The sequence below is a fragment of the Salvelinus alpinus genome, chromosome 30 (genome assembly GCF_045679555.1).
Source record: "Salvelinus alpinus chromosome 30, SLU_Salpinus.1, whole genome shotgun sequence".
Lineage (NCBI taxonomy): Eukaryota > Metazoa > Chordata > Actinopteri > Salmoniformes > Salmonidae > Salvelinus > Salvelinus alpinus.
The window spans coordinates 9,206,094-9,226,249 of NC_092115.1; the positions used below are offsets into that span (position 1 = coordinate 9,206,094).

The 20,156-nt window shown below is 42.3% G+C and overlaps 1 protein-coding gene across 1 annotated transcript; it reads right to left on the bottom strand.

The window, feature by feature from the left end:
- Nucleotides 1-1,010: 1,010 nt before the first annotated feature.
- On the bottom strand, nucleotides 1,011-19,719 carry LOC139559918 (gastrula zinc finger protein xFG20-1-like). The gene is made up of 10 exons (XM_071376380.1): nucleotides 19,615-19,719; nucleotides 17,966-18,168; nucleotides 17,744-17,848; nucleotides 17,563-17,658; nucleotides 16,749-16,859; nucleotides 15,677-15,803; nucleotides 4,793-11,280; nucleotides 4,519-4,624; nucleotides 3,106-3,176; nucleotides 1,011-1,959 (listed from the first exon to the last, which is right to left on the bottom strand). The coding sequence occupies exons 1-7, from the start codon at nucleotides 19,634-19,636 to the stop codon at nucleotides 8,333-8,335; spliced, it is 3,612 nt and encodes a 1,203-aa protein (XP_071232481.1). The 5' UTR covers nucleotides 19,637-19,719; the 3' UTR covers nucleotides 1,011-1,959; nucleotides 3,106-3,176; nucleotides 4,519-4,624; nucleotides 4,793-8,332.
- Nucleotides 19,720-20,156: the final 437 nt, after the last annotated feature.

Genomic DNA, 20,156 nt, shown 5'->3' on the forward strand with positions numbered 1-20,156 from the left:
CTGTATCATCTGCATATAAATGGATGAGAGAGCTTCCTACTGCCTGAGCTATGTTGTTGATGTAAATTGAGAAGAGCGTGGGGCCTAGGATCGAGCCTTGGGGTACTCCCTTGGTGACAGGCAATGGCTGAGACAGCATATATTCTTACTTTATACACTGCACTCTTTGAGAGAGGTAGTTAGCAAACCAGCCAAAAGACCCCTCAGAGACACCAATATTCCTTAGCCGGCCCACAAGAATGGAATGGTCTACAGTATCAAAAGCTTTGGCCAAGTCAATAAAAATAGCAGCACAATATTGCTTAGGATCAAGGGCAATGGTGACATCATTGAGGACTTTTAAGGTTGCAGTGACACATCCATAACCTGAGCGGAAACCAGATTGCATACCAGAGAGAATACTATAAACACCAAGAAAGCCAGTCAGTTGACTATTGAGTTTTTCCAACACTTTTGATAAACAGGGCAAAATAGAAATAGGCCTATAACAGTTAGGATCAGCTTTATCTCCCCATTTAAATAAAAGACGAACGGCGGCTGTCTTCCAAGCAATGAGAACCTCCCCAGAAAGGAGAGACATGTTTAAAAGGTTGGATATAGGCTTGGTGATGATAGGGGCAGCAACCTTAACCCTTGTGTAGTCTTAACATTCTGTATATTCCCCTTGTCCTAAGGGTAAAAAAATGACCGGCCTTCACTAAACCACTAAAATAAAGCAGCTTAATTGAATTTTAAACCCCAAATCTATTTTGCATGAAGAAACAACCTGTCCTTCATCACAAACTTTGTGAATATCTGGGTTTTCCCTCTTCACAATGCAGAAAGACTGCATTTAATCAGTGGACACCACTCGTTTTAATTACAACACACCTGTCATAATTGTTTTCTTTACTAAAGTAGAGGTTTATTATTATTATTGCTAAAGGTACTGCATAGGTGTAAACATCGTTTTTTTTTTGCAAGAGATAGCACTTGTATAGCCTAAGAAAGTAGCAGAAATGTGCAGAAAGTAGTTTTGAATGCATTTTATTGAAGGGAAACAATAACAGTCTTGAACTTTTTTGGCAACATAGTGATATATTCTTACATACTGTACAATGAGGAAGTAAACTACAAAATACTAGTCTTCTCCCATTTTTTAACTATTGCCTCCACCCACAAGGTGCATAAACAACAACAATAAATAAGAACAAAATAAGATAATAGATACAAAACAAAAACGTGAAGAACATAAATCAATCAACTCTAATTAGCACATGTAGGACAGTATGCAAGTGTGTGTGCATGGACTTTGCAGATGTATTTCTCGCATGTGCAGCACATAGTATTTGTTTTACAGTCCTTCTTTGGGGGGCAGAATTAGCATCTCCTCCTCTTGCCTGCCCCAGCTGCAGCCTCAGGTGGCTCAGGACAAGATTCAGCCCCCTGAACAGCTTTCACAAGCGCTGCAGAGGCTGCTGTGCGAAGGAGGCGCTCCCTTCTTTGAATGTGTGGGGCTACAAGTGCCTTTCCCAGCTGCTCCAGGAACACCCTCCTCTTGTTCTGCTTATCAGGCATCTAGGTAGGGTTGATCTTGTTTCAGTTCACGAAGGCATCGTATGAGGACACATCAATGATGTTATGGAAGATGACCAGGGGCCAGCGGGCAGTCATCCTCCTGCAGCTTTAAGTTCCAATCACCTTGTCCAGGTTGTCCATGCCTCCTTTGTTGTGGTTGTAGACCAGGATACTGGCTGGCTTCCTGTCCTCACGATCACTAGTCTCAGCCGTTTTGTGCAGTGTGCTCAGAAGAACCACATTCTTGTTCCTCTTTGGGAGGTAAGAAACTAGAGTGGTGGTGGGGGTGAAGGCAAACATTGATGAGAAGGCCTCTCTTCGCCTTGTTGCGAAGAGTGCAGGGGGAGGTCAGGCTTGTTCTTTCTAACTGTGATGGTGATCTTCCTGTTCAGGAGCTGCTGGCTGAGTTCAAATCAGTAGTACACATAATCTCAATTCTCATTGTGTGTGTGTGTCTTTGTGGTGTGTAAATTATTTAATAACTGCTGGGTCAAAAATGACCCTAAGACAACCTTTGTACCCTGGTGGTGTACAGCCTTAATGGAAATAGGAACAAAGGTGATATTTCACTTTTTATAATGTTGGGGTCACTCTAGGAAAAGTCATCAAATTTTAAGTTGAAAAAATATCATTTAGGGGGTTTTCTCTGCTGTTAAACATAGTGGCGGGTCATCTTTGACCATTAAGACGACACAAGGGTCTTAAACCATCTGACCCAGATGTTTTTATGAGGTCAAGTTTAAGGAGCTCCTTTAGCACCTCGGACTCTGTGACTGCCTGCAGGGAGAAACTTTGTAGCGGGGCAGGGGAAAAAGAGGGAGAAGCATCGGGGATAGTCGCACTAGAAGGGGTGGGAGATGAGGAAATGTTGGACGGGCAAGGAGGCATGGCAGAGTCAAATAGGAATCGTGACATAATGAAGTGGTGATTAAAGATTGTCAGTAATAACCACATCATCAACATTAAGGAACATGGACAGCTGTGAGGAGGAGAGTTTATTCTCCAGGTCTTTAACCGTTTTCCAGAACTTCTTGGGGTTAGACCCACAGAGAGAGAACTGCTCCTTAAAGTAACTAACTTTGGCCTTTCGGATAGCCTGAGTGCACTTATTTCTCATTTGCCTGAACGATAGCCAGTCAGTCTGAGTATGTGTGTGCAGAGCCTTTCACCAAATGCAATTCTTAAGGTGGAGTAACTCTGCAAGATCACGGTCAAACCAGGGGCTGAACCTGTTTTTAATTCTCATTTTCTTTATGGGGGCATGTTCGTTAACAATACCACTGAAAATATCAAAAAAGAAGGTCCAAGCTGATTCTATACCATTTTACAGAGGCCAGTTTATGAAGGAAGGCTTGCTCATTAAAGTCTTTTAGCAAACGTCTATGACAAATCAGGACAGCTTGTTTCACTGAGTAGCCATTACGAGCACAGACTGTAAAACAGTGATCACAAAGGTCATTACAGAAAACATAAGACTGATACCTATCAGGATTATTTGTGAGGATAACTTCGAGGAGAGTAGCCTTTTCTGGGTGTTTGGAGTCATACCTTGTGGTACTGAGCACTGAAGGTGTTCCTTGGTAAAGATTGCCACTCCACCACCTTTGGAAGATGTCTTGCTGAAAAAGATTAGAACCAGAAAGGTTAACATCAGTATTCAAAGCACTCTTCCTTAACCACGTCTCAGTAATGACCAAAACATCTGAATTGGAGCTGTGAACCCACACGTTAACGTGTAGAAAACCCAGGATTTTAACGAGAGCAGAAATCAGTGAAGCAGATATCAGAGCACACGTCAGAATTGGGGCTAGCAACAGTAGATGGGCCATTTTCATCTAGGTCATGGGGAGGGATCAACCAATGAAATATACTCCTAAAGGCCTAAACTCACTGAAGTGCGTGCAATTTATTTTGGAATGCATTGTTTTGAATGATAATGACCCAACTGGAGCCGACGGGTGGGCAGCTAACGCTCTGTCCGCCTTGCTGCTGCACTCAAGGAGAATTTTTGCATTTTATCTCTGGCGCTGTAGTCACACAAAACACAAAAAAAGTTTGTCCTTATAAAAAAAAGAGGGTAAGAGTTGAGGCTTTACCATACATGCTAATTAGATCAATTAACACAACATCACTATCAGCAAATCTGATTGGAGATATGGACTATCCTGCTAGCATACATATGGACTATCCTGCTAGCATACAGTCAAAGCAACAGCCAGAACTATCGTCGGAGGTGTAGTTGCCGATGTTGAAAGAGAGGGAGGTGAAAATGTACAATTTATTTCAATGTAAGCTGTTGAAAAGTAAAACTTTTTTGAGGGCGTACAAAACTGTATATATTATTCCCCAAGTTGCTAAGCAACCATGTTTATTTTATTTTATATATATATATATATATATATGTTTATATATATTTTTTCTTCTTTTCAACAACAGCTTAATACTGATGGTATTAGTATGCTGATACTACACATAGCTGACAGGGATTCGTTCACTTGAAGTACCAGTTATTTATCAAATCTTGTTAGCTACCAAATGCACCACCAGCCAAGCTAGAATCGCAACGATGTTCACGCTGTAGAGGTTTTACCCCTCCCATCCTCTCTGCCCGCACCGCTCCGCCCGCTTCTGGGGAGTTTTGCGCCCGAGGAAACGTTCCATAACTGCAGGTGACAGTAAATTAACAACCTTGGTTTTATACTTGTTCAGACACACACACTACAGGTACAAATTGTCCATTATATTAACCAGATACTGTAGTGGCCACTCTAACAATGAAAATGAAATGTCTTCAAAAATGGAAGGCGGTCAATGAAGAGGCAAGATCAAGTTGGACCATTCTAGGCAATGAGGGCAATACGCGTGTGAACAACCTAAGCATTACGGAACTTCTATTCGATCAAATAAGCCATACATTGCAAATAAGCCATACCATTTTTGTTAACCAAATTTGACACTTACTTTCACCTCCATACAACAATTCCTTGCTTGGTGAGTGACACCGCCTGCTGGAGAATACAGGTATATCTCTCTCTCTTCGCCTCTGCGACAGTAGGCAGTATGTAATCTTTCACCAAAATGGAAACAACGGAGCACGTGCATCACATTTTCAGACAAAATACATCAATTGTAATACTTATACTACTAAAAAATACTTTAATTATATTAAATTACAGCAACTTTATTGCTAGGTCTCGAAAAGGAATGAGTTTCTATGAGAGCAACATTTACAAACCATCTCACGTCAAAGCTTCAATCCGACGCCGTTGTATTCGCAACTATTCATTTTGCCCCTGTAGCTACTGCTTCTTCTTCTTTGGTATTATGGCGGTCCGCAAATAAATGTTCTAGGTGTACTATTCTATAGTGTGAATGTATTACACTTAGTGAAAAAATTGCCCTACCAACTAACCCTGCATCCATTAATACCTCACCACTATACCAACTAACCCTGTACCCATTAAAACCTCACCACTATCCCAACTAACCCTGCACCCATTAAAACCTCACCACTATACCAACTAACCCTGCACCCATTAAAACCTCACCACTATACCAACTAACCCTGCACCCATTAAAACCTCACCACTATACCAACTAACCCTGCACCCATTAAAACCTCACCACTATACCAACTAACCCTGCACCCATTAAAACCTCACCACTATACCAACTAACCCTGCACCCATTAAAACCTCACCACTATACCAACTAACCCTGCACCCATTAAAACCTCACCACTATACCAACTAACCCTGCACCCATTAAAACCTCACCACTATACCAACTAACCCTGCACCCATTAAAACCTCAGCACTATACCAACTAACCCTACACCCATTAAAACCTCAGCACTATACCAACTAACCCTACACCCATTAAAACCTCAGCACTATACCAACTAACCCTGCACCCATTAAAACCTCAGCACTATACCAACTAACCCTGCACCCATTAAAACCTCAGCACTATACCAACTAACCCTACACCCATTAAAACCTCAGCACTATACCACTACTTTGGCCCTGTCTGATCCTACTCCAGGCCAGCAGCCTGGGAGGACGGGACGCTATCGTTCAAAACACCTTGTAACTCTTCTGCAGTAAAATCTCATACACCCAAGTACTTCTCTGCAGCTGCCCCCACAACATCTATCCTCTGTGATTTAGGTTCCATTCATGCGGTACAGTTGACAACCATGACCATAAACGCCCCCCAAAAAAATGGCACATGTTATTCCTATCACTCTATTGGCCTCGGCCTACTCACAGGGATCCTCTTAGGATCCCTCACCCTGGACCCATCTTCCTCTACTACTCTCTTCACTGCCTCAGCATACAACACCTTCTGCACTACTCTGATCCTGGCAACCTGAACTTGCCTTTCTCTCACCGGGACACCTCCGATCTCCAGCATCATGTGTACACCTACAGTTAACACGCACACACACAACTTTTTCACCACTATTCACCAATACAATACAAGCTTGCCCCTATAGGTGTTTGGCATCTCTGGTATAGTGCAGGATTTGGATGGGTCTGTGCTCTCTCTCCCTAACCTAAACTCTACCTAACCTTTTAATTTAACTAGGCAAGTCAGTTATTTACAATGACAGACTACCTAGGCCAACTGTGCACCGCCCTATGGGACTCCCAATCACGGCCAGTTGTGATACAGCCTGGAATCGAACCAGGGTCTGTAGTGACACCTCTAGCACTGAGATGCAGTTCCTTAGACCGCTGCGCCACTCGGGAGCACAAAACCTTAACCCTTACCATTTTATAAATGTCTACTTCAATGGGGTGATAGAGTCGTCCCAAGGATCCCGGATAGCACGGACCAGGTGGATGTATACACAGGAAATAAAGAACCTTTGTAAGAAGTTCGTAAACACTGGTCTGTGTTCATTAAATGGCTACCACCTACTGTACTGTAACAGTAGCGCACACAAGGAAAGGACAGGGCAGACAGGGAATGGATGGATCATGGACAGTCACATTCCCATCTGAAATGTTTAAAACATTGCACCCTCCTGGGCAGAGTTGTGTGGGGAAAAAGGCTAACAGATTGTGGTGAATGACATTTTATTTTTGTGTCAAATTGCCAGTTGGCAACCAATCCCTTACAGGATTAAACTGACAACAAACATTATAATAATTCAGTGATAATTCAGTGATTATACTTCCTGTGTTCTGTGCAGTGCACATCGCATAAAGACTGAAGAAGAAATCAATACATAATAGTAAATAAGGTCACAACACATGAGCATTGTTAAACAGAATAACAAAATGGAGGGGTGACAATGTATACTTGTTTCCATTCAAAATGCATACGGTCTACCTATGTTGTGCTTATTTCAATCTCTCTTGTAGACTTACATTTGCAGTTTGTAAAGGATAGTCAATGGGTTGCTGTACAATGCTGACAGAAACAAAGGCAACATTTGACACAAAACAGAAAGAAAAAAAAATATATAAATATATACAGTGGAGAGAACAAGTATTTGATACACTGCCGATTTTGCAGGTTTTCCTACTTACAAAGCATGTAGAGGTCTGTAATTTTTTATCATAGGTACACTTCAACTGTGAGAGACGGAATCTAATACAAAAATCCAGAAAATCACATTGTATGATTTTTAAGTAATTAATTTGCATTTTATTGCATGACATAAGTATTTGATCACCTACCAACCAGTAAGAATTCCGGCTCTCACAGACCTGTTCGTTTTTCTTTAAGAAGCCCTCCTGTTCTCCACTCATTACCTGTAATAACTGCACCTGTTTGAACTCGTTACCTGTATAAAAGACACCTTGCGCTGGCTTGAGCCCCCCGCAAGGCAGTGTACCTTGCGTGCGCTGCAGGATTTTAATCCATGATGGCGTAGTGTGTTACTAATGGTTTTCTTTGAGACTGTGGTCCCAGCTCTCTTCAGGTCATTGACCAGGTCCTGCCGTGTAGTTCTGGGCTGATCCCTCACCTTCCTCATGATCATTGATGCCCCATGAGGTGAGATCTTGCATGGAGCCCCAGACCGAGGGTGATTGACCGTCATCTTGAACTTCTTCCATTTTCTAATAATTGCGCCAACAGTTGTTGCCTTCTCACCAAGCTGCTTGCCTATTGTCCTGTAGCCCATCCCAGCCTTGTGCAGGTCTACAATTGTATCCCTGATGTCCTTACACAGCTCTCTGGTCTTGGCCATTGTGGAGAGGTTGGAGTCTGTTTGATTGAGTGTGTGGGCAGGTGTCTTTTATACAGGTAACGAGTTCAAACAGGTGCAGTTAATACAGGTAATGAGTGGAGAACAGGAGGGCTTCTTAAAGAAAAACTAACACGTCTGTGAGAGCTGGAATTCTTACTGGTTGGTAGGTGATCAAATACTTATGTCATGCAATAAAATGCAAATTAATTACTTAAAAATCATACAATGTGATTTTTGTTTTAGATTCCGTCTCTCACAGTTGAAGTGTACCTATGATACAAATTAGAGACCTCTACATGCTTTGTAAGTAGGAAAACCTGCAAAATCGGTAGTGTATCAAATACTTGTTCTCCCCACTATATATATATATATACATACACACACACAACTGTTAGATATTACAAATATGCAAAAAGGGAGAGTAGCAAAAGATGGATGCCTATTTGTCTGTTGACTAGAACCTACAACCAATTGCAAGCCATTAATGTTATCAACTAAATGTTGTCAATGTTGAGCGAAAAAAGTATGACTGAGTCTGCATCTCAGAAGGCAGTGTGTAAAAGCCAAGAACTAAGAACACGAATCTTGCTGATGTTTCCTCAATGTGTTTTTCCGTTGAAATGTCTTCCCACAAGCCAAACACTTATGAGGCTTCTCTCCTGTGTGCCTCAACATATGTCGTTTTAGATGAGTCTGAGTGAAACAGCGTATTTTACACATTGTGCATGCAAATGGCCGCTCTCCTGTATGACTCTGTTGATGGACTTTCAGGTTACCCTTCAGACTAAAACTTTTGCCACAGTCTGTGCAAATGTACGGCTGTTCTCCTGTGTGTACAAGTGTATGTTTTTTCAAGTTAGACAGAGATGTAAAATCTTTACCACATGTGTCACATAGATGTCGTCTGTCAATATGAGAACGAACATGATTGCGTAATTTCTTATCTTCAGCAAATATCTTGCCACAAAACCTACAGGTGAACCCCTCTCCTGTGTGACATACCATGTGTGCTTTCATTTTTTTTTCACTTGTGTACTGTCCCTGACAATGGGGGCAGGAGAAGACAGTTTTTTGTTCTGTGGGAGCATTCTCAGGTACGACGAGATTACGATGATTTGGCCCACAACCGCTCTTAATTCCCTGATGTCTCTTCAAATCACTGGCGGTACCAAAGCTCTTTGAACATATGGTGCACATGAAGGGTCCCTGACCCTGTGAATGACGTCTCAGATGCTGCATCATGGTCTTTTTATAAGCAAAACATTTTGAGCACAAAGGGCATGTTCTAGATTTTAGCGAGGCTGGGGGGGAGATGCCAGATGGCTGCGTCTGAGTGGGGGGAGCATCGGAGGTTGTTGGGTTCTGGGGTGAAGTGCTGTGGCTCTGGGGAATATCTGTCCCATTCTCCCTTGGAACCAGAGAACTGCTTCTGTCCGCTGGATCAACCTCCTCTGGATGCTGGTTTGGATCAACCTCCTCCGGATGCTGGTTTGGATCAACCTCCTCTGGATGCTGGTTTGGATCAACCTCCTCTGGATGCTGGATTGGATCACACTCCTCCGGATGCTGGTTTGGATCAACCTCCTCTGGATGCTGGTTTGGATCAACCTCCTCTGGATGCTGGTTTGGATCAACCTCCTCTGGATGCTGGTTTGGATCAACCTCCTCTGGATGCTGGTTTGGATCAACCTCCTCTGGATGCTGGTTTGGATCAACCTCCTCGCTCCAGTCTTGCTGTCCTCTCTGAAAGTGAATCTCCTCACACTCCTTTGGCTGGCATTGCTGCAAGTCATTTAAGTAGTTAACGTTTGTGTTGCAGGACTGAGGGATCTCCATCGCATTTCCCGCTGCAGGTAGTTGCTGTTGTCTTTGGTTCATCTCCAGACAAATTTTTGCCTGCGGTGGCGTTGTTTGAGAAGTAATTTTCCTGCACTCATGACATTTTCTTGAATCTGGAATACTCAAACAATTCTTTGAGTGTTTCTGAAGATCTAATTTGCTTGGGAAACTTTCCCCACAATCGTGGCACAAGTAAGACAGTATATTGTGTTGAAATCTTAGGTGCTTTCTCATGGTCTCTGCAGTATCGAAAGTTTCACTGCACAAAAGACATGTTCTGTAGTCATTGTAGAACTGTGCCTGAATGGGCAGAGCATTGGAGGTTGTTGGGTTCTGGGATGTAGTGCTTGAGGGCTGCGGTATCACTGCAGCTGTAAGTGTGTTGGCCTCTGGTTGTGCCTTCCTGGGGAGTTGCTGTTGGTTCACCTCACACTTGTTTGGCTCAGAAAGATCAAAGGACTTATTACACATAGTGCAACAGATAATATTTTTGTGTTTCTTATGCATCTTCAGGAGTTCATCGTGTTTGGATTCCAGGTGCTTTCTCAAATAATTTCTGCATCCAAAGGTCTTATTACACAAAGAGCAACAGAAAAACGTTTTGTGTTTCTTGTGTATCTTCAGGAGTTGACCATGTTGGGATTTCAGGTGCTTTCTCAAATAATTTCTACTATAGACAGTTTTATGACACACGCGGCATGTCCTGGCTTTGGACGACTCCGATAGCTCTGTGCATGCTAGCTCCGTCTGATCCTCCATGGATGTCGTAGACATGTTGTCCTCTTCTGGTTGAGCTGCCTCCTCACACACATTCTGCTGATGTTTCTGTAAGTCCTCATGGTGTTCAAAGTCTTGTCCACACTGGGTGCACTTGTAAGGGCTCTGCTCATTGTGAGATCTCATGTGTGCCGTCAAATCCTTTGCTTCGCTGAAAGTCTTTCTACACAAGGAGCATATTTTGACACGCTTGCTTCTTATAGGCTGCCCTGTGGGAGGGGATGGGTCAGGGGCCAGAGAATACTGAGGTTGACCATCAGAGGGCTCTTCATTGATATTCCTCTCACTCTTTTGTGATTTGACCTGTCCTCTGCTCTGTCCTTGGGATCCTACTTTGTCAATCTGAAGCCTCTCTCTCCTCGGTGTTGAAGAGACCTCGAACACAGGTAACAGCATATCAGTAATGTCAAGTCTGTGCAGCAGCACTGTTGGCTGATGGAGCTGACAGGAAGTAGACAAACAAGAAATGTCCTGCACTTCCTGTTGGCTGCTGTGGGCTTTTCCTTGGATTTTCAGACCACTGTCAGTGTTAAGGTGGTGAAAATATGTATTATTTTTAATCTCTTTTGCTAGCTCTTTACCTGGTGTGTTGTGTTTAATGTTTTTTTCTGTAGTTTCATTGTATATATGCCCTACCTCTAAAGAAGCAGACTCCACCTCTTTGTGCACAGGCTCCACCTCTTTGTGCACAGGCTCCACCTCTTTGTGCACAGGCTCCACCTCTTTGTGCACAGGCTCCACCTCTTTATTTACAGTTCGGTCTGAATCAATCCCCAGTTCCAACAAAGGGGTCATCTCTGACTCAATGTCAGATGAGACATGGCTCATACATTGCTGCACAGGTTCTGATTGGACCTCTGGGTCAGCTTTGATTGGGATTTGATTGTCGCCAGAAAACAGACCTGAGGAACAGGATGACAAGAAAAGTCTATATATAAAAAATAAACATTAAAGGCTAACATGTTATATCCTCATATGGAGTGGTTGCAGATCTGACTTTTCTAGACCCCTCTTCCCGACGGCTAAAGGTCCAGAAGATTCTGTGCATGTGCGGGATTCTCTAGTCTACGCTGTCTCTCCTCTACTCCTAGAGAACAGGATGCTCTGGTGAATGGTGCTTGTTTAATCAAGTTAAATCAAAGTCTGAATCAAATGTCTGCAAGATCACATAATGATAGTATTCTACATAACTAGAGGTCGACCGATTATGATTTTTCAACGCCGATACCGATTATTGGAGGACCAAAAAAAGCCGATACAGATTAATCGGACATTTTTTTTAATTTTATTTGTAATAATGACAATTACAACAATACTGAATGAACACTTATTTTAACTTAATATAATACATCAATAAAATCAATTTAGTCTCAAATAAATAATGAAACATGTTCAATTTGGTTTAAATAATGCAAAAACAAAGTGTTGGAGAAGAAAGTAAAAGTGCAATATGTTCCATGTAAAAAAGCTAACATTTAAGTTCCTTGCTCAGAACATGAGAACATATGAAAGCTGGTGGTTCCTTTTAACATGAGTCTTCAATATTCCCAGGTAAGAAGTTTTAGGTTGTAGTTATTATAGGACTATTTCTCTCTTTACCATTTGTATTTCATATACCTTTGACTATTGGATGTTCTTATAGGCACTTTAGTATTGCCAGTGTAACAGTATAGCTTCCGTCCCTCTCCTCGCTCCTACCTGGGCTCGAACCAGGAACACATCGACAACAGCCACCCTTGAAGCATCGTTACCCATCGCTCCACAAAAGCCGCGGCCCTTGCAGAGCAAGGGGAACAACTACTTCAAGGTCTCAGAGCGAGTGACGTCACCGATTGAAACGCTATTAGCGCGCACCCCGCTAACTAGCTAGCCATTTCACATCGGTTACACCAGCCTAATCTCGGGAGTTGATGGGCTTGAAGTCATAAACAGCTCAATGCTTGAAGCACAGCGAAGAGCTGCTGGCAAACGCACAAAAGTGCTGTTTGAATGAATGCTTACAAGCAAGGTGCTGCCTACCACCGCTCAGTCAGACTGCTCTATCAAATCATAGACTTAATTCTAATATACAGTGGGGAGAACAAGTATTTGATACACTGCCGATTTTGCAGGTTTTCCTACTTACAAAGCATGTAGAGGTCTGTAATTTTTATCATAGGTACACTTCAACTGTGAGAGACGGAATCTAAAACAAAAATCCAGAAAATCACATTGTATGATTTTTAAGTAATTAATTTGCATTTTATTGCATGACATAAGTATTTGATACATCAGAAAAGCAGAACTTAATATTTGGTACAGAAACCTTTGTTTGCAATTACAGAGATCATACGTTTCCTGTAGTTCTTGACCAGGTTTGCACACACTGCAGCAGGGATTTTGGCCCACTCCTCCATACAGACCTTCTCCAGATCCTTCAGGTTTCGGGGCTGTCGCTGGGCAATATGGACTTTCAGCTCCCTCCAAAGATTTTCTATTGGGTTCAGGTCTGGAGACTGGCTAGGCCACTCCAGGACCTTGAGATGCTTCTTACGGAGCCACTCCTTAGTTGCCCTGGCTGTGTGTTTCGGGTCGTTGTCATGCTGGAAGACCCAGCCACGACCCATCTTCAATGCTCTTACTGAGGGAAGGAGGTTGTTGGCCAAGATCTCGCGATACATGGCCCCATCCATCTTCCCCTCAATACGGTGCAGTCGTCCTGTCCCCTTTGCAGAAAAGCATCCCAAAAGAATGATGTTTCCACCTCCATGCTTCACGGTTGGGATGGTGATCTTGGGGTTGTACTCATCCTTCTTCTTCCTCCAAACACGGCGAGTGAAGTTTAGACCAAAAAGCTCTATTTTTGTCTCAACAGACCACATGACCTTCTCCCATTCCTCCTCTGGATCATCCAGATGGTCATTGGCAAACTTCAGACGGGCCTGGACATGCGCTGGCTTGAGCAGGGGGACCTTGCGTGCGCTGCAGGATTTTAATCCATGACGGCGTAGTGTGTTACTAATGGTTTTCTTTGAGACTGTGGTCCCAGCTCTCTTCAGGTCATTGACCAGGTCCTGCCGTGTAGTTCTGGCTGATCCCTCACCTTCCTCATGATCATTGATGCCCCACGAGGTGAGATCTTGCATGGAGCCCCAGACCGAGGGTGATTGACCATCATCTTGAACTTCTTCCATTTTCTAATAATTGCGCCAACAGTTGTTGCCTTCTCACCAAGCTGCTTGCCTATTGTCCTGTAGCCCATCCCAGCCTTGTGCAGGTTTACAATTTTATCCCTGATGTCCTTACACAGCTCTCTGGTCTTGGCCATTGTGGAGAGGTTGGAGTCTGTTTGATTGAGGTTGTGGACAGGTGTCTTTTATACAGGTAACGAGTTCAAACAGGTGCAGTTAATACAGGTAATGAGTGGAGAACAGGAGGGCTTCTTAAAGAAAAACTAACAGGTCTGTGAGAGCCGGAATTCTTACTGGTTGGTAGGTGATCAAATACTTATGTCATGCAATAAAATGCAAATTAATTACTTAAAAATCATACAATGTGATTTTCTGGATTTTTGTTTTAGATTCCGTCTCTCACAGTTGAAGTGTACCTATGATAAAAATTACAGACCTCTACATGCTTTGTAAGTAGGAAAACCTGCAAAATCGGCAGTGTATCAAATACTTGTTCTCCCCACTGTAATAACACACAGAAATACGAGCCTTTGGAAATTAATATGGTCGAATCCAGAAACTATCATTTCGAAAACAAAACGTTTATTCTTTCAGTGAAATACGGAACCGTTGGGTGGCATCCCTAAGTCTAACTAGGCAAGTCAGTTAAGAACACATTATTATTTTCAATGACAGCCTAGGAACGGTGGGTTAACTGCCTTGTTCAGGGGCAGAACGACATATTTTTACCTTGTCAGCTCGGGGATTCGTTTTTGCAACCTTCCGGTTACTAGTCCAACGCTCTAACCACCTGCCTTACATTGCACTCCACGAGGAGCCTGCGTAGCAGGCTGATTACCTGTTACGTGAGGGCAGCAAGAAGCCAAGGTAAGTAGCTAGCTAGCATTAAACTTATCTTATAAAAAAAATAAAAAAAACTTAACATAATCACTAGTTAACTACACATGGTTGATGATATGACTAGTTTATCTAGCATGTCCTGCATTGCATATAATCGATGCGGTGCCTGTTAATTTCTCATTGAATCACAGCCTACTTCGCCAAACGGGTGATGAGTTAACAAGCGCATTCGCGACAAGCACTGTCGTTGCACCAATGTGTACCTAACCATAAACATCAATGCCTTTCTTTAAAATCAATACACAAGTATATATTTTTAAACCTGCATATTTAGTTAATATTGCCTGCTAACATGAATTTCTTATAACTAGGGAAATTGTGTCAATTATCTTGCGTTCCGTGCAAGCAGTCAGGGTATATGCAGCAGTCCATTTATTCCTAACAAAGACCGTAATTAATTTGAGAATTGTACATAATTCTGACATAACATTGAAGGTTGTACAATGTAACAGCAATATTTAAATAAAGGTGTAAAAAAAATATATATATATATTATTTTATTTTTTTAATCGGCCACAATCGGTGTCCAAAAATATTTAAATAAAGGTGTAAAAAAATATATATATATATATTATTAATTTTTTTAATCGGCGACAATCGGTGTCCAAAAATATTTAAATAAAGGTGTAAAAAATATATATATATATATATTACTTATTTTTTTAAATCGGCGACAATCGGTGTCCAAAAATCCTGATTACCGATTGTTATGAAAACTCTATTACATAACAAAACCAAATATAATAGTATAACGTTAATAAGCATAGTATAATGCTCACTGTAGGCTACTTAATTCAAAACAACACTGTACAACTCAAGAAGATCCAGATGCATATCTCCATGAACTCTGAGATGAAATGGTTGGTATGCAGAGATGCTGCACGGACGTTGCACTGGTAAAACTTTAAGAATTGTCATTCACGTCTGACAGTCAGACATGTGAAGGGAGGTTTTCTACTAGTAGAGCAGAAGACACAGTAGAAGAAAAAAAAGTCAATATTAAAACAATTAAAGCCAAACATTAAAATGTTATAGGCTTTCTGATAACATTATTTCCTGTCCAAAGTGAACGGAGGTTTTCTACTAGTTAGAGCAGAGACTGTGCGTAAAGTAAAGAATCCCCCACAGTGCGCAGAAGTTTCGGGACCTTCAGCTGTCGGGAAGAGGGTTCCAGAAAAAGTTTAAAATCACATAACATTATTTCCTGTCCAAAGTCTATTTCTCCTACCATTAGTGTCTCCATGTCCACATGTGTTGTTGTGGTGCTGGAGAAGGGTCTTCAAAGGCTGAGGGTGGGATACACACTGCACACACTCCTCCAAGACAGAGGGATCAGGTAGGAACCAAGATGCAGTCTAATGGGAAGAGAATGGCTTTTAAAAAGACCAATGTATCCTATGTTGTATTATAACATAAAAACACGTGGTAGCTTTTAAGAAATGTTTCTTTATGCATATTTTCACTCTGTTATAAGCATCTAGTTATTCACTTAAAGGGCATTTGTCATTTAAAGGACAAATATCTTTGTACAGTGAATTTTAAAAACAACTTTTATGACAGTATGCTGATGAAGGTAATAAGATGTTAGCATGGTCCCTGATGAAGGTCATAAGATGTTAGCATGGTCCCTGATGAAGGTAATAAGATGTTAGCATGGTCCCTGATGAAGGTAATAAGATGTTAGCATGGTCCCTGATGAAGGTCATAAGATGTTAGCATGGTCCCTGATGAAGGTAATAAGATGTTAGCATGGTCCCTGATGAAGGTAATAAGATGTTAGCATGGTCCCTGATGAAGGTCATAAGATGTTAGCATGGTCCCTGATGAAGGTAATAAGATGTTAGCATGGTCCCTGATGAAGGTAATAAGATGTTAGCATGGTCCCTGATGAAGGTAATAAGATGTTAGCATGGTCCCTGATGAAGGTCATAAGATGTTAGCATGGTCCCTGATGAAGGTCATAAGATATTAGCATGGTCCCTGATGACGGTAATAAGATGTTAGCATGGTCCCTGATGAAGGTAATAAGATGTTAGCATGGTCCCTGATGAAGGTCATAAGATGTTAGCATGGTCCCTGATGAAGGTCATAAGATGTTAGCATGGTCCCTGATGAAGGTAATAAGATGTTAGCATGGTCCCTGATGAAGGTAATAAGATGTTAGCATGGTCCCTGATGAAGGTAATAAGATGTTAGCATGGTCCCTGATGAAGGTCATAAGATGTTAGCATGGTCCCTGATGAAGGTAATAAGATGTTAGCATGGTCCCTGATGAAGGTAATAAGATGTTAGCATGGTACCTGTTGAAGGGTTGGTGCTGGAAGCAGCTTCTCCAGCCTGGAGAGGAACTCCCACACCAGAGTTTGCAGTGCTGAGTCATACTTTGGGCCAAATTCCTCTGGAAACACACTCTAAGAAACAAACAAGTAGAGGATATTCAGTACTTTTTTTTTCCTTTAAAAAAATAAAATAATTTTACCCTTTTTCTACCCAATTTTGTGGTATCCAATTGGTCGTTACAGTCTTGTCTCATCGCTGCAACTCCCGTACGGACTCGGGAGAGGCGAAGGTCGTGAGCCGTGCGTCCCCCGAAACAAAACCCAACCAAGCCTCACTGCTTCTTGACACAATGCCCACTTAACCCGGAAACCAGCTGCACCAATGTGTGGGAGGAAACACCGTTCGCCTGGCGACCGTGTCAACATGCGCTGTGCCTGGCCCGCCACAGGAGTCACTAGCGTGCGATGGGACAAGGTCATCCCTGCCGGGCCAAACCCTCCCCTAAACCGGACGACGCTGGGCCAAATTGTGCTCTGCCCCATGGGTCTCCTGGGTCGCGTCCGGCTGCAACAGAGCCTGGGCTCTAACCCAGAAACTCTAGTGGCAAAGCTAGCACTGCGATGCAAGGCCTTAGACCACTGCGCCACTCGGGAGGCCCAATATTCAGTACTCTTTAAAAAATCGAATAATAAGTTTCACTTCCTTGTAAAAGCATTCACTCTTGGAGTCATCATCATCAAGGACTCTTGGAAGATTAGAGCAAATGAGGACTAAATTAGATCCTAATCAGATAAAATCTAAAATCATCAGCAGCTCCTTGGTTACAACACTGACCTGAAAGAAGAGTTCCTTCTCAACTGGGTCTTCCAGCAGAGTTTGAATCAGCTTCAGGAAGTTTGATTCTGACGCTTCCACCTCTGGATCAGAAATCTACAGCAAGTATGGATAGCTCAGTCAATAAATTCAACTAAGTAGCAGCGTTACAAGTCTTGATCTGTTACTGGGAAGTACTAACCTCCTTGTCACTATGAGTGATGATACAGGTGTTCATCCTGTTCAGGTGTGGCTGGATGGTCTCAGGGTTGGCTAGGTGATCAGAGCGACACAACTCCAGAACCAGCTGATGAAGTAAAAGTTAGACTGGTGGGTGGGCCAACAAAAAAAAAACAGAGCACTGACATCAGGAGACGAGAGTTGAGGAACTCTGGGAGGCTCCCTCATCTCCACCATCTCTCACCTGTGCTCGCAGCCCCATGATGAGTTGGACTCTCTCCCTGTAACTCATCATATCAGGAACTATCTCCAACACAGTGGTGACAAACTCCTCCACCAACCCGTAGTCCATTACGTCTCTCTGCTGAACAACTTGCCATAGAGCTGCAGACACCAGCCGCAGTGGAGGAACTAACAGACGCAGAGATGATAGGGGGAGAGGGAGACCTACAGCAGATACAAATTCAGTTAGTTGGATAACAGAGATGATAGGGGGACCTACTGCAGGCACAAATGCAGATAGCTGGAAAACAGAGATGATAGAGGGACCTACAGCAGACACAAATGCAGTTAGCTGGATAACAGAGATGCCAGGGGAACCTACTGCAGGCACAAATGCAGATAGCGGGAAAACAGAGATGATAGGGGGACCTACAGCAGGCACAAATTCAGTTAGCTGTATAACAGATGACAGGGGAACCTACTGCAGGCACAAATGCAGTTAGCTGGATAACAGAGATGATAGGGGAACCTACTGCAGGCACAAATGCAGTTAGCTGGATAACAGAGATGATAGGGGAACCTACTGCAGGCTCAAATGCAGTTAACTGGATAACAGAGACCTTCCTATAAGCCTGTTCTTTGATAACCCTTTCTTTGTAGGTATCTTATGAGTAGTCCAAGGAAAAATTCTAAGATCCGATGACAGTATTGGGAATGTATTTTCTGACCCTCCCTTGGTCGTATTCCAGCGGTGCAGAAATCTCAGAGATCAATTGGTAAAAACTCTTGATTTACTGACAATACAACTGCACAAGGTCTATTTGCGCCTCTTCCAGATGGAAACTACAAGTGTAATGGCTGCGCTCAATGCAATGGTACTTACAAATGTAGATCCTTCAAAACACCCCCAAACAGGGAAACAGATCCCAAACAAAGTTGTTATCAAGTGCTCCACTAAGGCAGTTATTTATCTTATAACTTGTCCTTGTGGTAAAAATGATGTGGGTAAAACGAAGCGCAAATTAAAAGTACGAATCTCGGAGCATCGTAGCACCATTCTTGTGATTTTGCTAATCATTGTAAATGTTTGTAGGCTTATGTAGCCAAATTGTATCTATGATCGTATATCCATTTATGTTTTTTAATATGTTCTATTTATATCTGTAAAGCAACCAATGATATCAAGCCACACCCGACCATGATTACAGACACCTGTGTGTCCTTTGACACTATATAAACTAGTGACCCGCAGTTTTCGTCATTATACCCTGGGGGAGACAGCTTGACTGTCGAAACGTTGGTTGTTGGGTTATTAAATGATTGCATCTGAGCTCAACTTCTTTTTCAAGCGTTACATTCCGCTAGCCAGCACCTCGCCTAAACAGCTGTGCGTTTCTTTCGCCTCCAGGTCAAGTATTTCTCTCGGATTTCTACTATATGAACAGATAACTACAGCTGGTTGTTGGAAATGTGAATTAAATGCCTCTAAATATCAGACTCGTGAGATTATGCAAACTGAACTTCAAAATTGCTTTACACAACCCTCAAAGAACGTGCCATCAAAATGTAAACAATGGAGCGTATGAATAACGTTTTCAGACAAAATTATACACCAAATGTATGCTAGGTCTCGGACAAGGAATGAGTTTCTATGAGAGTAACATTACTAACCGTTTCTCGTCAAAGCTTCCATCCGATGCCGTTTTTGCAACTATATAGCGTTGGGCTTCTCTGGCATTGAACAGGGTTTGTATGTAAACACGGGAAATAAAGAACCTGTCGTAAAAAGGTCGTAAACACTGGTCTCTGTTCATTCATTGGCTGAAACGTCGTAACCAACATTGCACTGCCACCTACTGTACTTTTTATTCATAACATTGGGCCCTCCTGGGCAGCGTTTTACCGGAAAAAAAGCTTTAAAAGCTTTTTCTCCCCTGTGTGACTCCTCATATGCCTGTCTAGTTTGTAATTGCAGTCAAAGGGCTTTGCAACGATATGCTTTCTCCCTTGTGTGAATTCTCTGTCGTATTAGAAGGCTTGATTGTTTAAAACATTTACTGCACATGGAACACCTGAATAATTTCTCCTCTCTGAAATTTCTCGTGTTTTTTTTTCTATATATATTTTTTAAATGTATTGCTCTAATAAAGCCCATACTGCACACACAACACATGGGAGGTTTCTTCCCTGTGTGAGTCATCAATGGTGCTTTG